The sequence below is a fragment of the Loxodonta africana genome, chromosome 24, assembly GCF_030014295.1.
Source record: "Loxodonta africana isolate mLoxAfr1 chromosome 24, mLoxAfr1.hap2, whole genome shotgun sequence".
Classification (NCBI taxonomy): Eukaryota; Metazoa; Chordata; class Mammalia; order Proboscidea; family Elephantidae; genus Loxodonta; species Loxodonta africana.
In genome coordinates this window covers 63,269,248-63,289,388 of record NC_087365.1, presented here as the reverse complement: position 1 = coordinate 63,289,388, position 20,141 = coordinate 63,269,248, and the positions used below count along the sequence as shown (strand labels likewise).

The window sequence follows — 20,141 nt, the reverse complement described above, 5'->3', positions numbered from 1 at the left end:
CGCGCACACCATGTACCAGCCCACATGGACCCTAGCACCCCCAGAAGACCAGGCTGACCACAGGCTAATGCTTCCGAATTCCTAGGAAGGCCCTGGTGAGGCATTCAGTGGCAGTCACCCCTGGGAGCCTGTGACATCAGGTGGGGGTGGGGAAACTTTCAGGTTGATCACACTTTTCCTTAAGGGGCCAATCGATCGCTTTAACCACTGTGCAACCGGCTCCTTCCCTCACAAAGGTGACTCCTGCTGGGAAGCCTGCCACAGGAAGCGTTAGTTATGTTATCCACAGCAGTGAAACAAATTGCCTCAAAGTAGTGGCTTGAAACAATGAACATTATCTCACAGAGTCTCTAAGTCAGGAATTCAGCAGCTAGGTGCTTCTGGCTCAGGGTTTCAGGTTTCACTCAGGATGTTGCCAAGGCTGTGGTCAGTCCCTGAGGTTTGGTGAAGGCACTTGCAAGATACTCACTGACATGGTGGTGGCTGGCAGGAGGCCTCAGTGCTGCGCTCACTGGCTCTCACGGGGTAGAGTGTCCTCCCAAGATGGCAGCCACCCCCCCACCCAAGTAAGCAATCCAACAAAGAGCAAGAAGGAAGTCGCAATGAACTACACCATAACTTCTGCCGCATTCCACTTGTCAGCAGTCACCAAGGGCCTATACTTGAGGGGAAGGGAGTCAGGCTTCACCTTTTGAGGGAGAGTATGAACAACCTGCCTATGTATTTTAAAACCACACAGCAGCTCTGCCCCGAGTCACCCAGTGTGTTCTGGACATGGCTTGTACTCGCCCGGTGCCCGCGGGCAGTGGTGGAGGCTCCTCCCAAGCAGTGGGTCCAGCTAAGCCGGTGGGGATGGCCGCATGGGCAGACGCTGTCCTTAACAGGGCCTCCCTCTGGCCCTGTCGTGCATTTCCACGTCAGGGAGTCTAAGGTTGTGGTTGACTAGAAGTGATGGTGGAAAAAGCTGTGATGAAACCACGGGTCTTTCTTTTTGCTGATGAAAAGATTCTGCTGTTCAGCAGCTGCAGGTACACTGGGTAATATTTAATTTAATAACATTAATTTACTCAGGTACTCAACCCAAGTTTGAGCTTATTACACATCTTGTCTCACTTCAGAAAGCAGTGATGGCTCTCGCAACTCGGCCCCTGCCATGCGAGAACTTGTCCGCTAGCCATAAAACTCGACATACGTACAGTAGCTTCCAAGTTTTCAAAACACTTCAAAATACTTTTTAAAATCTTCATCATGTCCCCTGAGTGTCTATTTTAACTTTTTTCTTCTGGGTACAAATGTAATACACGTTCACTGTATCACTGCAAAGTATAAAAAAAAAATCTAGTGACCTACCCTCCCGCCTGGAGATGACCAGTCCGTCAACAGTGCTGAAGTGGTGGAGTGTTCTGGCCTGAGAATTGCACACCATACGTCAACGTGGTCACCTTTCCTTTGCAGTCATTTATACTATTAACCAAGCTAAAGACCTTATTCCAAGTTTACCAGTTTTCCCATTTACTGTCCTTCCCTGTTCCAAGGCTCTACATTGCAACTGTCATGTTTCCTCAGTCATCTCCAATCTGGGACAGTTCCTGTCTTCCCTTGTCTCTTATGACCTTGACACTTTTGAAGGGTATCGGTCATTTATTTAAAGGTGCTCTGGTGGCACAGTGGTTAAAGCACCCAGTTGCCAACCAAAAGGTTGGCGGTTCAAATCCATTAGCATCTCTGTGGGAGAAAAGATGTGGCAGTCCGGTTCCACTTAAGGATTATGGCTTGGAAACCCTATGGGGCAGTTCTACTGTGTCCTAATGGGTCGCTGAGTTGCAATCAACTCAATGGCAGTGGGTTTGGCTGGTCATTTGCCAAATGCCTCTGACGTTCCCGGTGCATCGTATCACATGGTTCCTGATGTCTTTACATCTTATTACTGGTGTGATGTGTCTTATTACTGCACACCTATGCTTCCCTTTATAGTTAATACTATGGTAGGAAGAATGGCCCCTCAACTGTCCATGCCCTCATCTCTGGAACCTGAGAATATGGGAGAGTACTGGGCAAAAGTATAACGCTGCTCATCAGTTTGCTAAGGATCCTTGGTGGCACAACAGTTAAGTGCTTAACTGCTAACCCTACAACTGGCTGTTTGAGCCCACCCAGCTACTCGTTGGGAGGAACGACCTGGTGATTTGCTCCTGTAAAGATTACAGCCTAGAAAACCCTATGGGGCAGTTCTGCTCGTTACATGGGGTCACTGAGTCAAAACAGCCTCCATGGTACCCAATAACAATCAGTTTACTGATGAGATTACCCTGGGCTATTCAGTTGGGCCCAATGTAATCACACCTAACCCACTGCCTTTGAATCAGATTCTGACTCACAGCAACCCTATAGGACAGAGTAGAACTGTTCCACAGGGTTTCCCAGGAATGCTTTGTGGATTTGAACCGCTGACCTTTGGTTAACAGTTGAATGCTTATGCACTGTGCACCAGGGCTCCAATATAATCGCAAGGGTCCTTAAAACTGGAAGAGGAAGGCAAGACAGTCAGAGGCAGATATGACTACGGAAGAGGATCCAAGAAATGCTCTGTTGTTGGCTTTGAAGATGGAGAAAGGAGCCATGAGCCAAGGAATGTGGGTGGCTTCTAGAAGCAGGACGTCAAAGAAATGGATTCTTCCTCAGAGCCTCCAGAAAGGAACACAGGTCTGCCGATGCCTGATGCCCCATGCCCCGTCTTTAGCCTAATGAGACCGAAGTCAGACTTCTAAAACAGAGAACTATAAGGTAATAGATTTGCATTGTTTAAGCCACTGAGTTTGAGGTAATTTGTTAACGCAGCAATAGAAAACTAAAACAAATATCTTGAGGACTTTTTGAGGCTATGCCAATCCTGTTTCTCCCCCAACTTTTGCCCATTAATTTTAGCATCAACACTGAATTTTGTCTGTCACAAATAATGGGGATTTTCTATTTCCTTCTACATTTATTAAGTGGACTTCCACTGTAAAGAATTATCATCCCATCTCTCCCACTCATTTATTTATACACACGTGGACTCGGTATGTTTTACAGTTGCAATCCGCTACTGCTGGCATTTATATTGACGCTCCAACTGTTCCAGCTTCATCCAGTGGGACCCTTCTGGTTGCTTTCCATGTCCTCGTAGCAGACTCAATCTTCTTGGAAAGCACCTTCCTGCTTTCTGGGCACTTCACAAGTAATGACTGACTAAATGAAGACACTCACCTGACAAGCAATTTTCATCCCCTCACTGCAGACAGTAGGTAGGGGTTTGGGCTTCAGAGCCAAAGGCCCCACCCACGGGGGGGGGGTCACAGCTCCGCCAGACTCCCCCTCTTCAGGGAGACTTGGGACAGACTTCTGGTCTCAGAATAAACAGAAGCAGTAACCATTGGGTAGACTGGAAAGTTTGATTTTCACGACCCAAAACTTAAACCCCACAGAAAGTCCTGTACCTGGCAAGAAACCATAGAACTTACTGTGACATCTTCACACTATGGAGCCACATTTCCTCCTGTTCAGGCCTTCGGCCTCCCTGGTGCTGACAACCTGAGTAGCTAGTCTGCATGTGTGGAACCTCTGGGCTCTGGGGTCACTAGCACAGCTGGGAAAGGACAGCAATGTACCTGCCTGGCCGTGCCATCACACTGCCAGGCACAGGGCTAAGCTCTTTCCCCCACTCAATGGTGTCTGTCCTTCTACAAGCCCTGCAAAATGGGAGTCATCCCTATGTTCAACCAGCAACAGCGATAAGGTCTCTCTTTGATTTAAACTGAATCTGAAGACATCTGTTGTTGCTAGGTGCCATTGAGTCAGTTCTGACTCACAGTGACCCTACGTACAACAAATCAAAATACTGCCCGTCCTGTGCCATCCTCATAACTGCTGGTATGCTAAAGCCCACTGTAGCACCCACTGTGTCAGTCCGTCTTCCTCTTCTTTACTGACCCTCTACTTTACCAAGCATGATGTGCTTCTCCTGGAACTGATTTCTCCTGATAACATGCCCAAAGCAAATGCTGATAAGGTAGACACGTCCACTACCCAAACTATCATGGGGCAGAAACTCTGCTGCAACGCAAGTGCAAAGGCAGCCTGAGAACAATGGGGCGGGCTTGATTCCACGCTGGGGGTTACCGAGAGAGACAGCCTGGAGGAAACAGTGCAGGCACCTGGGGCTGGAAGAGGGTGAGGCTACAGTTAGGGGGGAGGGACAAACTTGTTAGGAACAGTGAAAGCTTAGAATGCTCACTTCTAGTCTGCGGAACGAATGGGATGAGCAGGGTTCCAGGATGGCATATGATGATGGCAGCAGACACCCAGGGGAGGCACGCTGGGGGCTCCACGTGGGTCTGGGGGGCACGAATTATTATTAATACAGCCATGCTGTATGACAAATCCACAGCCAACATAACGTTCACAGCCCTTTTTAAAATTTAGATTTGAGAACTACAAACAAAAGCAGTAAATCAAATCCATTTCAGAATATGCCCTTCCAGACTTATCTCCACGTAGACCCTTCTTCTTCCCACACATTTGCAATCACATGTATAACCTGTACAGGACTTTCTCACTTAACACTATCCCGTGCGCTTTCTCTCCATTCTTAAAACAGACCCACGGCTGCCTGTTTTCCCCAAACAGGGACCCACACTAACGCAGTAACTGTCCGACAGTGAGGGGTCCGGTTTCCTGCTATTTATTGTAAACGATCAGGACGCACGACTTTGTATGCAAATCTGCCCTGCATCTCTTATTTTACCTTGAAATAGGCTTAGCAGTGGAGCCTCGCACTCCGCGGCTTTGGAGCCGCGGGCCGAGCTGTGCCGGGTGGGTTTTCCGCACCCGCGGGGCCCGGGAGACCCGCCCTCGGCCCGTTCGCTCTGCTGCAGAGGCGCGCTGTGTCGGCCGGGCTCGGTCGCCCGCGCTCCCTGGCACTTCCTCCGCAACCCGCTCGCCCTTGCGTTTGTCCTCGGCGTCTGCCCAGCTCCGGTGCTCGCCCCGGGATGGGCTCGGGGGCTGCTGCTCGCGAATCCCGTCACCTCCGAGCCAAATGGCTCTCGGGCGCTAGGCCCTGCGCGGAGAGAGCACAGAGCTGGCTCGCGGGCGCGTAACGGAGCGCCGGGGACGACCAGCCGTCTCTCAGAGAAAGCACCGAGACTCAGAGAAACTTCAAGAGGCCCCGGCGCTTCTACGGGAAAGGGAACCAGCGGCTCAGAGGCCCCGCCCGGAAGCCACGGCTTCCGCGCCCCGCCGCCTAGCGGGTTTCCGCTTCCGCTCCCACGCGCCGCCGGGCCTTATTTCACAGCACCGCCCGCCTCCTCCCGAAGCGCCAAATAAGTCACTGGGCCCGCTCCACCCGTGCGTGCGCGCCCCCGCCGCCTGCGTCACTAGGAAGCGCGCGCCCGGGCCGCCGCCGCCGCTGCCGCCGAATCGCAAACAAGGAGCGAAGCCAGCGGCCGCCGCCTTCGCCAGCCGCCCCGCCGCCACCGCCCGCGCGTTGCTGCCGGCGCCGGGCGCCCGAGCAGGCCCGGCTACGGCCCCAGGTAAGCAACGCCCGCGGCAGCCCGGCGCCCGCGCCCCCCCCCGCGGTGAGGCCTCTGCTCCGCTCGCGCGCCGTCGTCCAGTCAGGGGTCCCTGCGGAGCGTCAGGACGTTACGGCGGGGGGAGGGGAGGCGGGGGAGGGGCGGCGGCGTCAGGGCGCGACGGTCCGCGTCAGGCGGCGAGGGCGGCGAGGGCGGCGGCGCTTCCTGCCTCCATTTTGGGCGCCGGGGCCGCGGGCGGAAGTTGGGCTGCCCGGCGCTGGCGTTCCTGCCAGCACCGGCCGGCTCTGCCCGCGGCCGACGGTCGGGGAGTGGTGCGAAAGGCCGCGTCGTCTTCCCTTGAAATGGACTCGTTGATAGCAGCCGAGTTGATGGGGAGCCCTTGGTAGGAACTGATGAATGTGGACTCATTGGTGGCAAACGTATTGGTGTGGACTCGTTGGTAGGAACTATTTTGATGGGGCCCTGTTGGTAGGAATTGTATTAACGTGGAACCATTGGGACTGTATTAATACGGACCCATTGGTAGGATCCGTGTTGATTTGAATCCATCGGTAGGAGCCGTATGCATGGGGACCCGTTGGTAGGAATTGTGTTACTGTAGATCGATTGGTTGGATCCGTATTAATATAAAGCCATCGATAGGGACCCTTTTGTAGGAGTTATATCAACGTGGTACTGTTAGTTGTTGTTGGGTGCCGTCGAGTCGGTGCCGACTCACAGCGACCCTGTGCACAACAGAACGAAACACTGCCCGGTCCTGCGCCATCCTCACAAGCCTTGTTACGCTTGAGCTCGTTGGTGCAGCCACCGTGTCAGTCCACCTCGTTGAGGGTCTTCCTCTTTTCCGCTGACCCTGTACCCTGCCAAGCATGATGCCCTTCTCCAGGGACTCATCCCTCCTGACAACATGTCCAAAGTATGTCAGACGCAGTCTCGCCATCCCTGCCTCTAAGGAGCATTCTGGCCGCACTTCTTCCAAGACAGATTTGTTCGTTCTTTTGGCAGTCCATGGTATAGTCAATATTCTTCGCCAACACCACGATTCAAAGGCGTCAACTCTTCTTCAGTCTTTCTTATTCATCGTCCAGCTTTCACATGCATATGATGTGATTGAAAATACCATGGCTTGGGTCAGGCGCACCTTAGTCCTCAAAGTGACATCTCTGCTTTTGAACACTTGAAAGAGGTCTTTTGCAGCAGATTTGCCCAGTGCAGTGCATCCTTTGATTTCTTGACTCTGGCTTCCAAGGATGTTGATTGTGGATCCAAGTAAAATGAAATCCTTGACAACTTCAACCTTTTTTCCATTTATCATGATGTTGCTCATTGGTCCAGTTGTGAGGATTTTTGTTTTCTTCATGTTGAGGTGCAGTCTATACTGAAGGCTGTGGTCTTTTGGTAGGAGCCATATTTATGTGGACCCATCTGTAGGAACATGTTTTGATGTGGACCCACTGGTAGGAACTGGATCCGTATAGACCCGTTGGCAGGGATAGTATTAGCATAGATTCGTTGAAAAAATCCATATTAATGTAGACCTATGGGTAGGAACCATATCTCTATGGAGATACCAGTTGGGATTCTATTAATACAGACGTGTTTGTAGAAACCATAGTGATGTGGACCCGTTGGTAGGAACTATATTGATATGGAGCCATTGGTGAGAACAGTGTTGTTATGGACCCATTGGTAGAAATCAGATTAACGTGGATTCATTGATAGTAAACGTATTGGTGTGGACCCATTGAGAAGGCTACCGCCTGTCTGTCAGTGTGTCATACTGTGGTGGCTTGCATGTTGCTGTGATGCTGGAAGCTGTGTTACCAGTATGTCAAATACCAGAAGGATCACCCATGCTGGACAGGTTTCAGTGGAGCTTCCAGACTAAGAGAGACTAGGAAGAAAGGCCTGGTGATCTACTTCCAGACACTAGTCAGTGAGTACCCTGCGGGTCACAGCAGAGCACTGTCTGACATAACGCTGGAAGGTGAATTCCCTGGGTTGGAAGACACTCAGAATACGTAGGGGACCCAGCAGCAGACTCGAGCCTGCCAGTGATCATGAAAATGGTGCCAGACTGGGCAGTATTTCTTTCTGTTGTACACTGGGTTGCCATGAGTTGGCGCTGACTCGATGGCACCTAACGACAATAACAGCAGCACTGGTAGGAGCTGTGTTGATGTGGACCCATTGGTAAGAACTGTATTGATACGAATTCCTTGATACGAACCTGTTCATAGGAACCAGACCATTATGGAGCCAGTAATGAGCATATAAACTTGGTTAACTTTGTAATCTGTGAGTTGATTGACTTTTCTGGTGAACCAAAGTTGCCTTTCTTTACTAACATTTCAGATATGGTAGAATTTCAATTAAATTATTTTTATTGAGAGGGAAATCAAATAGATTAAATAAAACCCAAATACAACAAATGAAGCAGACTGCTCGTTTACAATAGTTTTTTCATAGGAAACATCTTAAAACTCCATCCTGGGAGTGGGGAAAGAATTTGTACAAGCGTAAGTGCTTTTTATAAATTTAGAACGCTTATAAAACTATAATCAAACCTTGTTTTTGTGTGTTATTGACTCTATTCCAACTAGCAACTCTGTAGGACAGAGTAGAACGGCCCCATGGGGTTTCCTAGGCTGTAATCTTTACAGGAGCAGATTGCCAGGTCTTTCCTCCTACTGAGCGGCTGGTGGGTTCAAATCACTGACCTTTCAGTTAGCAGCCGAGTGCGTAACCATGGTGCCAGCAAGGCTCTTTGTATTCGAATCTAGGCCTCACAATTATAACCCATTTCATGCTGAGCAGGGAAGGAGGCTGCCTGAAGGTCTTCTCAAAGCCAGAGAATTAGGGCTGCCTGGGTGACGCCAGGCTGGGTACATAAAGAGGGTGTGGTTAGGACAGGTGAGCTGGTGCCTTTGTGCCCCACCTTGAGGAGGGCTGGGCTGCCCAGGGCCTGCCTCTTCTGATGCTTTTCGAGAGAAGCTGTAAATTTGGGTTTTTTGATGTGAGCTCTTTAAATTTTCAAAAAACTGGCAACAGATTAAAAGTTTTTGGAACATGGTGAAATCATGTGTGTGGGCCAGTGGTTTGTGGCCTTTGGTGCATTTCCAGCAGTACTTTTATCAAAGGAAAATATCGTTTATTAGCCCTGAGGACCTGGAAAGCCAGGTCTTTGAATGTGATGTACTGGCTCTACACTGACATTTTTGTCTGTTTTTGTATGTTTATGCTCAAGAGCGCTATTTTAAAGATATTTTTTCATAACTTATTGACCTCAAAATTAATTGGGGGCTCAATTCACATTAGTAAGGAGTCCAAACTTTGGGGTTGGAACTGGGTTTGGGTTCTGGCCCCTCCACTTACTAGCTGGGTGGACTTGGTCAAAACTCACTCTTGGCCTTCTAAGTCTCCTCCTCCACCTTGAATGGCTGGCTGGATCATGCTGACCCCCTGGGGAGGGGGCATGAGAACATATGTGCTGTGTAGTTTCTGTTCAGAAATTGTGTCAAGTACTGGAACTATCTTCTGTGAAGTAACTGTTGTGTGTTGTTTTGAAAATTTAATACAGTTGCCATTGGAGAGGCAGGAACTCAGTTTTCTGCATTTACACAACCCGAGGCTCTGGGAGGTAGGGTGAGGATCGCTGCCTGTAGGGCAGAGCCCTCCTTTGCGCAGCTTTTGGTGGAAGTGTGACTTCCCTGACCCTGACGAGCTCACCCTAATGAAAGTATAGGTACCCAGGTAAGGTAGCTGGACCCTGAAAATCAGCATGATAAAACCAATTATGGAGTCGATGATTCTGACCCATGGCAACCCTGTGTGTGTCAGAGAAGAATGTGCCCCATAGGGTTTTCAGTGGCTGAGTTTTCAGAAGAGGGTTTCCAGGCCTTTTTCTGAGGCACCTCTGGCTGGACATGAACCTCGGAGAATCGGGACGTAGTTACATGTTGTTTCAAACACAACTTTGAAATGATCTTTGTTCATGGTTTTTTTTAAAACTCTTTATTTTGAAACCTAAGTCTAGAACACCTAAATCATTGCTAGTGAAAGAGAAATCATAATTGAGAAATATAAATAAGTCCGTCAGTGTAAATGAATTCATTGTCGCAGCCTTTCTGCCTAGAAGGCATCTAAGGGAAGTCAGCTGGTGACCCTGGCACAGGTGGGTGGCTCTAGCAGCTGGAAGGGGTTCAGGTGTGAGCCCCCCATCCCCTGTGAAGACATCTGGTAGGCGCTGCTGCGTTTCACTGGGTAGGAAGTGTCTCATAATGTAGGAGGATGCTACAGGTTTTTAACACAGATGTCTTTCCTTGATTTTTAAGCACCGCTTTTTTCTTCCATCGTTAGTTTTTTGTACCTCTCTAAAGCAGGAAAAGGGGACCTTTTTCTTGTCCCAAGTATGTAATCAGGACCCCTGGTGGCATAGTGGTTAAGAGCTCGGCTGCTAACCAAAAGGTTGGCAGTTCAAATCCACCAGCCACTTCTTGGAAACGCTATGGGACAGTTCTGCTCTGTCATAGAGGGTTGCTATGAGTGGGGACCAACTCCACAGCACCTAGCAAGTATGTAATTGAGCTCTTGCATGTAGGTGTGTTCTTAAATTTATAGTCCATTCTCTGTAGTAAAATTAATGTGCATTTTCTAGTTGAATGTTCTTTTGATTCTTTGGCTCTTGACCTTTCTCCCTTCCCTTTTTTACCCTAACTTGCCCAAGCCCTGCATTCTGGGGGCCTGTCCTCACTAGCTTCTGTGCCCAGGGTTGAGCAACACAGTACTCCCTGTGGTCCAGGCTGACTTTGTGGTGGGGAAACAAACCAAGGTGAGCCAGTGGGCTTTTGCACAAGTGGCTCGCAGTTCCCATGGTTTTTTCTTACTCCTTTTTCTTTGAGAATGAACCTTTTCTAGATAGGATTTAACAACCCGGCCCCTTCTTCAGAGCGCCTGCATTTCTTGGTTTCTTGGATTTCTGGTTCAGGGATTCATGGCAAGAGATGGGCTGTACTTTGCGGCTGGTGCCAGGAAGTTATAGCTCTTTCTTTTCTCCCCTTTATCTGCCCTTCTCTGCTGACTTAGAGTTGCTTGGAGACCTATCTTCAGTGAGAAAGAAGTGGAGCTCATGGAGCCTGCTCCATGCTAGTCAAAGGACGTGTGTGGATTGGAGGAAAGGAAACCAAGACTGGTCTGAAGGCCTTTGTTCTGCAAACTCTTCCTCCCCCAACAGACAATCATAAAAACGTTGAAGTGCTAGACAGTGTGCGTTAAGTCTGAATTAGCAAAAACCTTGCGCTCTTAAGGTCAAGTTTTATAGTTTGTAGTTAAGCTTAATTTTAGTGAACTTGCTGGGAAACCGCGGATTGCAGAGGCCTGTAGGTGTGGATACCTCTACCGGAAGAGTTGTGTCCAGAGAGCTGAGCACCTGCGAGGAGTGTGTGGCTCTGTGCTCAGGTGGGGGGTGGGCACACTGTGTGCCAGAACGAGATGGGCCTGGCCCCTGCTTTTGGCCATGCTGATCATTGAGTATAGCATTGGGGCAGGTGATGTCATTTGTAATAATTATTTTTGAGAATCATATCACAGGATTTGACCTAGGACTTCAATGATTGTTCTTTGGTTGTCTGGTAACGATTGCTCAGTCCTGTCCTTTGAGGTTCCTTGGGGTTGCTTTTTTTCATGTTGTAAATTAAGCAGCAATCTCACAGGATCCTTATGTTGTTATGGGAGGGCCAATGTATTCACTTGTCTTTTCTCTCTACAGTGTTAGGGATGAGTTTTCTCAGAGAGTTGTGGCCATTCAGGCTGCTTTCGATCAGTTTTCACTGAAGGGCTGGAAAGCCTCTTTCTCTGACTGTGCAGGGCCATGTGATATCTAATCTACCCCATTTAAAATGTTTTATTGAAGTTTTGTGCACACACAGTTAAGTAAGATATCAATAGTACGGAAAGACTTACCTTGAAAAAGTCCTTTCGCTCCATCTTCCCACCCTGGGGTATGTGGTGAGGCGTACACCTGTCTCCTTCCCAGTTGCCTGGCCACCATGTTCCCTTCTTGGAGGCTCTCACTGCTCAGCACCGGAGGGAGTCTCCTGCTAATAATGTGTTCGGAGACTTGAGTACCAACTTAGATTTGGGACAAGAATTGGCTTCCATGTGTAGCAAGAAATACCTTTGTGAGAGAAGTTCTGTGATGAGTCAGTCAGGTAAGTTTTATTCAAAAGTTTAAAATTTTTCCAAACATTCCAAACAAGCAAAATCCTTTTCTGTTGTTGTTGTTCGGTGCCATTGAGTTGGTTCTGGCTCACAGTGACCCTATGTGCAACAGAACAAAACACTGTCTAGTCCTGTGTCGTTCTTATAATCCTTGCTATGTTTGAGCCCATTGTTGCAGCCACTGTATCAGTCCATCTTGTTGAGGGTCTTCCTCTTTTTCACTGGCCGTCAACTTTACTAGGCATGATGTCCTTCTCCAGGGACTGATCCCTCCAAATAACGTGTCCAAAGTACTTGAGACAAAGTCTTGCCGTCCTTGCTTCTGAGGAGCATCCTGGTTGTAGTTCTTCCAAGACAGGTTTGTTCATCTTCTGGCAGCCTACGGTATATCCAGTATTCTTTGCCACCACCATAATTCAAAGGCATCAATTCTTTGATCTTTTTTATTCATTGTCCAGCTTTCACACATGTAAGAGGTGATTGAAAATACTATGGCTTGGGTCAGGCATACCTTAGTCCTCAAAGTGACATCTTTGATTTTCAACACTTTAAAGAGGTCTTTTGCAGAAGACTTACCCACTGCAATAAGTTGTTTGATTTTTTTTTTCCCCAATTAAACTTAAAAAAAAAAAAATTTACTTTAAACGAAGGTTTACAGAGCAAATTAGTTTTTCATTAAATAATACACGTAATTGTTTTGTGTCATCAGTTGCCAACCCCACATGTCAACACTCTCCCCTCCTCGACCTTGGGCTCCCTGTTGCCAGCTTTTCTGTCTTCTCCTGCCTTCTTATTCTTGCCCCTGGCCTGGTGTGCCCATTTAGTCTCATTTTGTTTTATGGGCCTGTCTAATCTTTGGCTAAAGGGTGAATCTCAGGAGTGGCATCAGACTGAGTTAAAAAAGGTATCTAGGGATCATGGTCTTGAAGTTTTTCCAGTCTCTGTCAGACCAGTAAGTCTGGCCTTTTTTTTGTGAGTTAGAATTTTGTTCTACGTATTTCTCCAGCTCTGTCCTGGGACCCTCTATTGTGATCCCTGTCGGAGCAGTTGGTGGTAGCCAGGCACCGTCTAGTGGTGCTAGACTCAGTCTGGTGGAGGCTGCAGTAGTTGTGGTCCTTTAGTCATTTGGACTAATTTTTCCTTTGCGTCTTTGATTTTCTTCATTCTCTCTTGCTCCTGATGAGGTTGGACCAGTGGAGTATCTTAGATGTCTGCTCACAAGCTTTTAAGACCCCAGATGCTGCTCACCAAAGTGGAATGTAGAACTTTTTTTTTTTTTTGAGATTGTGCTTTAAGTGAAAGTTTACAAAATCTAGTCAGTCCTTCATACAAAAATTTATATATTCCTTGCTATATATTCCTAATTGCTCTCCCCCAGTGAGACAGCACACTCTTCTCCACTCTGTCTTTTCCTCCGTATCCATTCAGCCAGCTTCTGACCCCCTCTGCCCTCTCATCTCTCCTCCAGATAGGAGCTGCCCACATAGTCTCATGTGTCTACTTGATCCAAGAAGCTCATTCTTCACCAGTACCATTTTCTATCACATTGTCCAGTCCAATCCCTTTCTGAAGAGTTGGCTTTGGGAATGGTTCCTGTCTTGGGCTAACAGAAGGTCTGGGGACCATGACCACCAGGGTCCTTCTAGTCTCGGTCAGACCATTAAGGTCTTTTTATGAGAATTTGGGGTCTGCATCCCACGGCTCTCCTGCACCCTCAGGGGTTCTGTTGTGTTCCCTGTCAGGGCAGTCAACGGTTGTAGCTGGGCACCATCTAGTTCATCGGGTCTCAGGCTGATGTAGTCTCTGGTTCATGTGGCCCTTTCTGTACCTTGAGAACATTTTCTTAATAAATTATGTTGTGCCAATTGAGCTAGATGTTCCCAGAGACCATGGTCCCCACAGCCCTCAGCCCAGTGATTTCGTGCCTCAGGGAGTTTGAATGTGTCAGTGAAGCTTCCCTGACCTTGCCTTGGTCAAGTTGTGCTGACTCTCCCCCTCACTAGTAAACGTCAACGATTATTTCTTCCCGTGTGTAAATCTTTTAATGAGTTTTTATAATAATGGTCTCGTACAGTATTTGTCTTTTTGTGATTGACTTATTTACTCAGCATAATGCCCTCCAGATTTATCCATGTGGGGAGATGTTTTGCAGATTCATCATTCTTTATTGTTGCGTGTGTGTACCATAGTGTTTATCCATTCATATGTTGATGGGCACTTAGGTTGTTTCCATCTCTTTGCTATTGCTAACAGTGCTGCAGTGAACATAGGTGTGAATATGTCTGTGTGGTGGTTCTTATTTCTCTAGGATCTGTACTAGGAGTGGGATAGCTGGAGCGTATGGTATTTCTATTTCTAGCTTTTTAGGGAAGCGGCATTATCATTTTTCAAAATGGTTCTACCAGCAGTGCATAAGAGTTCCAAGTTCCCTGCAGCCTCTCCAACATTTGTTATTTTCTTTGTTGTTGACTGGTGTCAGTAATGTTGGGGTGAGATGGTACCTCACTGTAGTTTTGATTTGCATTTCTCTAGTGGCTAGTGATAGCAGGAGCGTGTCCTCCTGTGTCTGTTGGCTGCCTGGTCATCCTCAAGTTCTGAGTCTCCCTGTGCTGTGATTCCCGCCCCGCCCCAAACTTTCATTAACGGATCTTTTAGAGCAGGTCTGCTTACAACCAGTTCTTTTAATTTTCTTTCATCTGAAAATGTCTTTATTTTGCATTCATTCCTAAAGAATATTTTCACTGGGTGTAGAATTCTGGATTGACAGTTTTCTTTCTCTCTGTTGAAATTGTTTCTTGCTTTTGGCCTCCATGGTTTCTGATGAGAATTCTGCAGCCATTTGGATATAGTTTATGAATAGTTTCCATGCGGGTAGTGCAGACTTACTTTCTCATTTGTCTGCTTTTGGGTTTTTTTTCCTTGTCTTTGATTTTCAGCATTTGATTATGATTTGAATGTTGATTTCTTAGTGTTTCCCCAGTTTTTGGTTTGCTGAGTTTCTTAAATGTACAAGTTTATGTCTTCCACTAAATTTGGGAGGTTTTCAGCCGTTATTTTTACATATTTTTTTCAGCTTAGCACTTTTTCTTCTCCTTCTGGACCTGCAGTGACATGAATGTTCAGCTTTCAGTGTTGTTTCAGACTTTTCTGGGGCTTTGCTCATTTTTCCCACTCTCCTTTCTCTCTGTTATTCGGGTTAGGTAATTTTTATTGACTCATCTTCATGGTCACTTCACCCTTTTCTCTCTCATATCCGTTTTGCCATTGAGTCCATTCAGCGAACTTTTTATTTTGTTTATTGTATATGTCAATTCTGAAATTTCCATTTGGTTTTGACTTCTCTTTCTCTCCCAAGACTTTCTGTCTGTACACTTATTTCAAGGGTGTTTGGCTTTACTTTTGGAGCATGGTGTAATAGCTGCTTTTAACATTTTTGTTAGTTTCAATGGTCATCTCAGTGGTTTCTGTTGATTATTTTTTTTTTATTGAGAATTGCTCGGACTTTCCTGATTCTTAGTATGTTGAGCAACTTTGGATTGTATTCTTCGTAGTTTGAACATTATGCTATGTGACTGTGAGTCATGTTTAAATCTCACGGAGAATGTGGGTATTTTTTTGTTAGCAGGAAATCGACTTGGTTAGATCAGGCTGCAGGTTTTAGCCCACCTGCCATGGACTGTGCTTCTTATGTGGGTTCTGTCCTCAAGCCTTTGCAGTGCTGCTCAGGTCTGTTCTGTGTGTGCCCCATCCAGAGGCCAGCAGAGACTCTGACTGTGGCCTTGCCAGCGTCCACGTCTGCAATGTTTCGTTTGTTGTGCGGGGTCAGATCCACACCCATTGAGATCTGGGATGACCCAGGAACTCATACAGACTATGTGGAATCTCCTTCTGCATTTCCCGCCTCCGCATCATCTCTCACACACTCTCAGGCTCCAGGGCCCCTTCCTTGTCCTCTGGCTAGAAATCTGGGGCTTTGTCCTCTCTGCGCTGCGCCTTTCTTGTGACTGGGTCTGCCTCTGTGATCAGGGTATGGGAGGGTGGAGGGAGAGAGCAGTGGGGGTCCCTCTTTGTTCTCAGAGCCATGTCTCCTCTAGTCAGAGAAAAGGATTTGCCTCCCTCAAGGTTTTAGATGCCTGCCCAGCCATTGCCACCACTGCTGCCATCATGGAGTTGCAGTAGGGATGGAGCTTGCCTAAGGACAGGGCCAGGAAGACAAAAAGGGGATACACATAGTGTAGGGCGTTGCCCCCTCTTTCCATCCTGTGTGGACTTTCTTGTGTCTGCGACTGGTGCGCATTTCTGGGAGTTGGGCTGCCTTTGAATGCAGGCCAGGAGATACAGAGGGGCAGAGTAAAAACCAGGGAACTCACCTTCAGCTAAGTTTTACGTCAAGTTCTGGCTTCCTTCTGCTCTCACCTAACTTTCAGGGCCTCAGATAGCTGCTCTGTGTGTGTGCTTGGGGCTTTCTGTTACATTCTGTGGGAAAGACGGGGTGGATTGTGCTTGTTCTATCAGAATTGCACTGGAAGCTGTCTTCACTGGTGATTATTGTCGGGATGTAGTGGGCTGGGACTTAAAGGTGTCTCTTTGGAGGTATTTAAGGGTGACACTTGCCGAGTGTTTTATGTGCAGACGTGGAGACCGCCCTGTAACCCTTGCCCTGCTTTGTTATTTTGCCCAGGACTTGGGACCCTGGAGGAGTGGCATTGGTTGCCCCTGGTTTCATCTTGGCTGAGCCATGGCGACCCCAGATGTGAGTGTGCACATGGAGGAGGTGGTGGTCGTGACGACGCCCGACACCGCGGTTGACGGCAACAGTGTAGAGGAGGTGAAAACCGTGCTGGTGACTACCAACTTGGCCCCACATGGGTAAGGACTGTGTGCTCACCTGTTCAGGGCCTAGTCAGAGGGGGTTCAGGTGGGTTTACCTGTGTGCATGGCTGGCCTTGAAAGCATAGGAGGCAAGCTTCCGGAGGATTTTCTTTTGCTTATATGGAAACATCCTGTAAGTCAAGAAGATCTAGCCGTAAAGCTTGTTGTAACACCTCATCGCTGCCCCTTTCCTGCATCAGCACGGCCACATGTTTTCATTCCAGAAATGCGTGGTGTTTTCTCTTTTGACGAAGTGGAGCAGGAGGGTCAGTTGGACTGTTTTTGAGAAACAAAACTGGAGAGGCAGTGATTTTCTTGACATCCCTCAGGATAACTTCGAGTGTTTTCTTCTGCATCTCATATAGTAGATGTCCAAATAAAATATTAATTGGTAAAAAGACCATTTTTAGTTTCATTTCTTTTGCTGTCCCCACAGGCAGAACGGAAGGCTGTGCGTTGTCACATGGTTATAGAATGGCTCCTCCCTGGGAGCTGTCACCTTCGGCTCCTGTTTAGGGGCAGACAGTGCAATAGGTAGCCCTGAGTAGGGGCACCACTGCTGCATCCCTCCCATTCCAGTCAGGGGGACATGGTTCCTTGGGGTTCTGGACAGGGTGCCTCTTCCTGTACCTCAGACCTTGCTGGCTGTCTGCATGTTGCATGTTCGTACTGCCCTCAGCTTACCACTGCGGTGAGGGTGAGCTGTAGACTTTATTTCTGCTGACAGAACTTCTGAGAGGAAGGTACTAGACCCAGCCATTGAATCGTCCTGCCCCACACGGGGAGGAGGACAGAGCTGTGTGGCAGACCCAGTCTGGGAGGCTCTTTCCACCTCCATTTTCATGCTGCTTCTGCCTAGCACTCTGGAGACACTCAGCCGCCATGCTGGGGGAGTCCATGCTTGCGGACTGACCATGTGGAGCTGCTCACGTTGCAGTTGAGCCCACTTTTGTGTTGTCCCACCTGGGTACCACACCTGGGAGGGATGAAGCCTCCAGGTAGTTCCAGCCCCACAGTGGTGCCTTCCTTGCCAAGACCCCAGATATTGTACAGTGGAGTACATCCGTCTCCGTGGAGCCTCGGACTCCAGGACCCTCCTAGTGTCATAGCGATTGACAGTTAAAGGGAGTGGTCTGTGGTAGCCACAACAATCAGGGTATGTTGTTTGGAATTCTGCTTTTCCACACAGCTTGCCATACACTCAACAAATACCTGAAGGTGTCTTACTCATCAGGCCCACAACATGGTTGTGGCCACTGTCTTGAGGAAAATAAGTCTGAATGAAGAAGATGGTCCCTAAGGAAGGGCCCCCACACGTGCACACCTGCTGTAGTAGATGCTCTGGAGGAGAAGCGCAGGGACTCTGAAGAGCAGTCTGGGAGGTGGCATTGCTCTCAAGACCTGAGGCAGAAAGGAGGCCCATGTGGCTGGAGCATCGGACCACAGGCAGTGACCAGGATGAGCTGAGGAGGCCCAGGCTGGGCCAGGAACTGGGGTTATCCTTGCTCAGTGGAAAGCCTGTGAGAGGGGTTGAGGCGGAACGACAATCTTGTGCTACTCTGTAAAGGTTGCTAGAAGAACAGACTGGAGTGATATGAAGTGGAATTGGCTTGGTGTGGGGCAACTGGAAAGGGGTGGATCGCGTTCAGCCTGGGGCTTGTCAGATTTGAAATGCTGGAGAGCCGCTCAGGTGGAGAAAGCAGGGTGGATTTGGACATAGCACCTGCACTCAGGGGTCTAGACTAGGGACAGACTTTGTTGGAATTGCAGCGTGGAGGCAGTTTTTGAGGACAAGGGGGTGTCTTGGCTGAATTCCAAGGAACTGCCAACATTGTAGGTGGGGCGGAGGATGATCCTGCAGAGGGGACTGGGGCGGGGGAGCCTGGAGGGAGTGGGCCCTAGCTCTTTGCTGGTGGAACAGCAGCTCAACTGGAGTTGGAAGGGTTGGGCAGCATGATGGCGTGGAGGGAGGGAGGGAGTGGGTGTGTGGGGGAAGACAAAGCTCGCCTGTGACGGCGAGGGAGAGGCTGGAGGGCTTTTGAAGTCAGGGTTTTTTAAAGTTGGTGATGGTGGTGACAGAGACGTGGGGTGACTGGCCCTGCTCCTTGAGGTCTGACCCTCCACGAGGCTGGCCAAACACAGCTGTGAGGGTTGAAGTAAGAGTCTACCTCGTAGTTGGAAGAGCTATAAAAATATGGCCATTTTTGCAGTCTGTGCCTGGCCCAATCCCTTCTTTTCCTTCCTCAGGCAGAACACGCTCACCCTCATCCCAGGGTCTTCCAGCTTCCGGCCTCGGGCCCCTGACCTCCTGGGCTACACTGGGCGGCGGCGGGGGGGGTGGGGTGGGGACGCTGGAGACTTTGTGAAGGCAGCACCTCTTAATCCACAGACTCCACCTAAAGCCATGAGTTACTCCCCTGCCACTACCCAACATACAAGGAGGGGAAATGGGAGAGGGCCCTGTTCAAAGCCACAGGTAGCAAGGGTTCTTGGACGTGGGCCTCCTGCTTCTCCTGAGAGTGTCAATGCCTCACGATGCCTACAAACCCTCTGCTGGATTGGTGTTGTCTTCCAGCCCAGGGTCTCACGGCCACACTCGGTTGGTCTCTGCCCTGAGGCCACTCTCACTCAGGGTTTTGGCCAGCCGGGCAACAGTTAGGGATACAGAGCCGCTGGGCCCCTCCGCCCCCTCTAGTTCTGGCTCAGTGGACGCTTCTTTAGCTCTCCCCTGGCCCTTACCTTCTGAAGCTAAAGGAAGCCCTCTGTGTCCTCTCTGGAATGCTCCGCCCTGGGGCCCACGGTTTGTTATGTATTTATCCTTCATCCACACAGCCTTGGCTCACAGTTTGGCCGGTTGTCCCTCTGCTCTGTAGCTCGGCAGCCATTGTCCAAGCCGACCAGAGCAGCACCCTTGTAATTTCCCAGCGCCTCTGACAGTTTGCCACCTTCTCAGCCTTTGCCTCTCTCCCAGCCCCAAAGTCAATGCCCCGTGTTTCAGGTTTGTGTAGTAGTAGCACCCCACTTCTGGTGCATCTTCTGTGGTAGCTGCATCTGGCTGCATGGCAAGCCAACACAAAGCCCAGCAGGCTGACAGATATGGAGCATCAGCAGGGGCTGCCAGAGCCTCTCTCCACATGGCTCTTCCTCCATGAGGCCTGGTGTTCTTGAGAAGGTTCCAGCAGTAGAGGTGGGCTTGCAAGGCCTGTGGGACTTGGCCGCATCCTGTAGGTCAGTGCAAGTCACAAGGTCAGCCCGTAGTGGGGGGGCGGCGGGGAGACACCCCCATCAGAGGTAGGAGCTGTGAGGATCGGAGGTGGTTTCACCGTCTTTGAGGGCACTGCCAAGATACTGGAGAGTCTGCAGTGCCTGTCAGTCATTCACGGAGATGAGGAGAGGCTCTCACAGTAGTGTCTCTACTGTGAGAAGAAACCTGGCAGCTGAGAGGGATTTACCCTGAAGGACCTAAAGTCCTTCCTTTTACTT

At 49.1% G+C, this 20,141-nt stretch overlaps 1 protein-coding gene across 5 annotated transcripts in view; it reads left to right on the top strand.

Moving 5' to 3' along the window:
- The first annotated feature begins 5,455 nt into the window (after positions 1 to 5,455).
- GMEB2 (glucocorticoid modulatory element binding protein 2) overlaps positions 5,456 to 20,141 on the top strand; it is a 29,954-nt gene continuing 15,268 nt past the window's right edge. Inside the window, exons 1-3 of one of the 5 annotated variants that reach the window (XM_064276354.1) lie at positions 5,786 to 5,949; positions 11,602 to 11,776; positions 16,468 to 16,655. In XM_064276354.1, the coding sequence (XP_064132424.1) occupies positions 16,525 to 16,655 (131 nt within the window). In that variant the 5' untranslated portion in view covers positions 5,786 to 5,949; positions 11,602 to 11,776; positions 16,468 to 16,524. Of the gene's footprint in view, positions 5,568 to 5,785; positions 6,007 to 11,601; positions 11,777 to 16,467; positions 16,656 to 20,141 lie in introns of those variants that run through there. The other 4 variants (XM_023540809.2, XM_023540811.2, XM_023540808.2 and 1 more) reach the window with 4 other exon arrangements.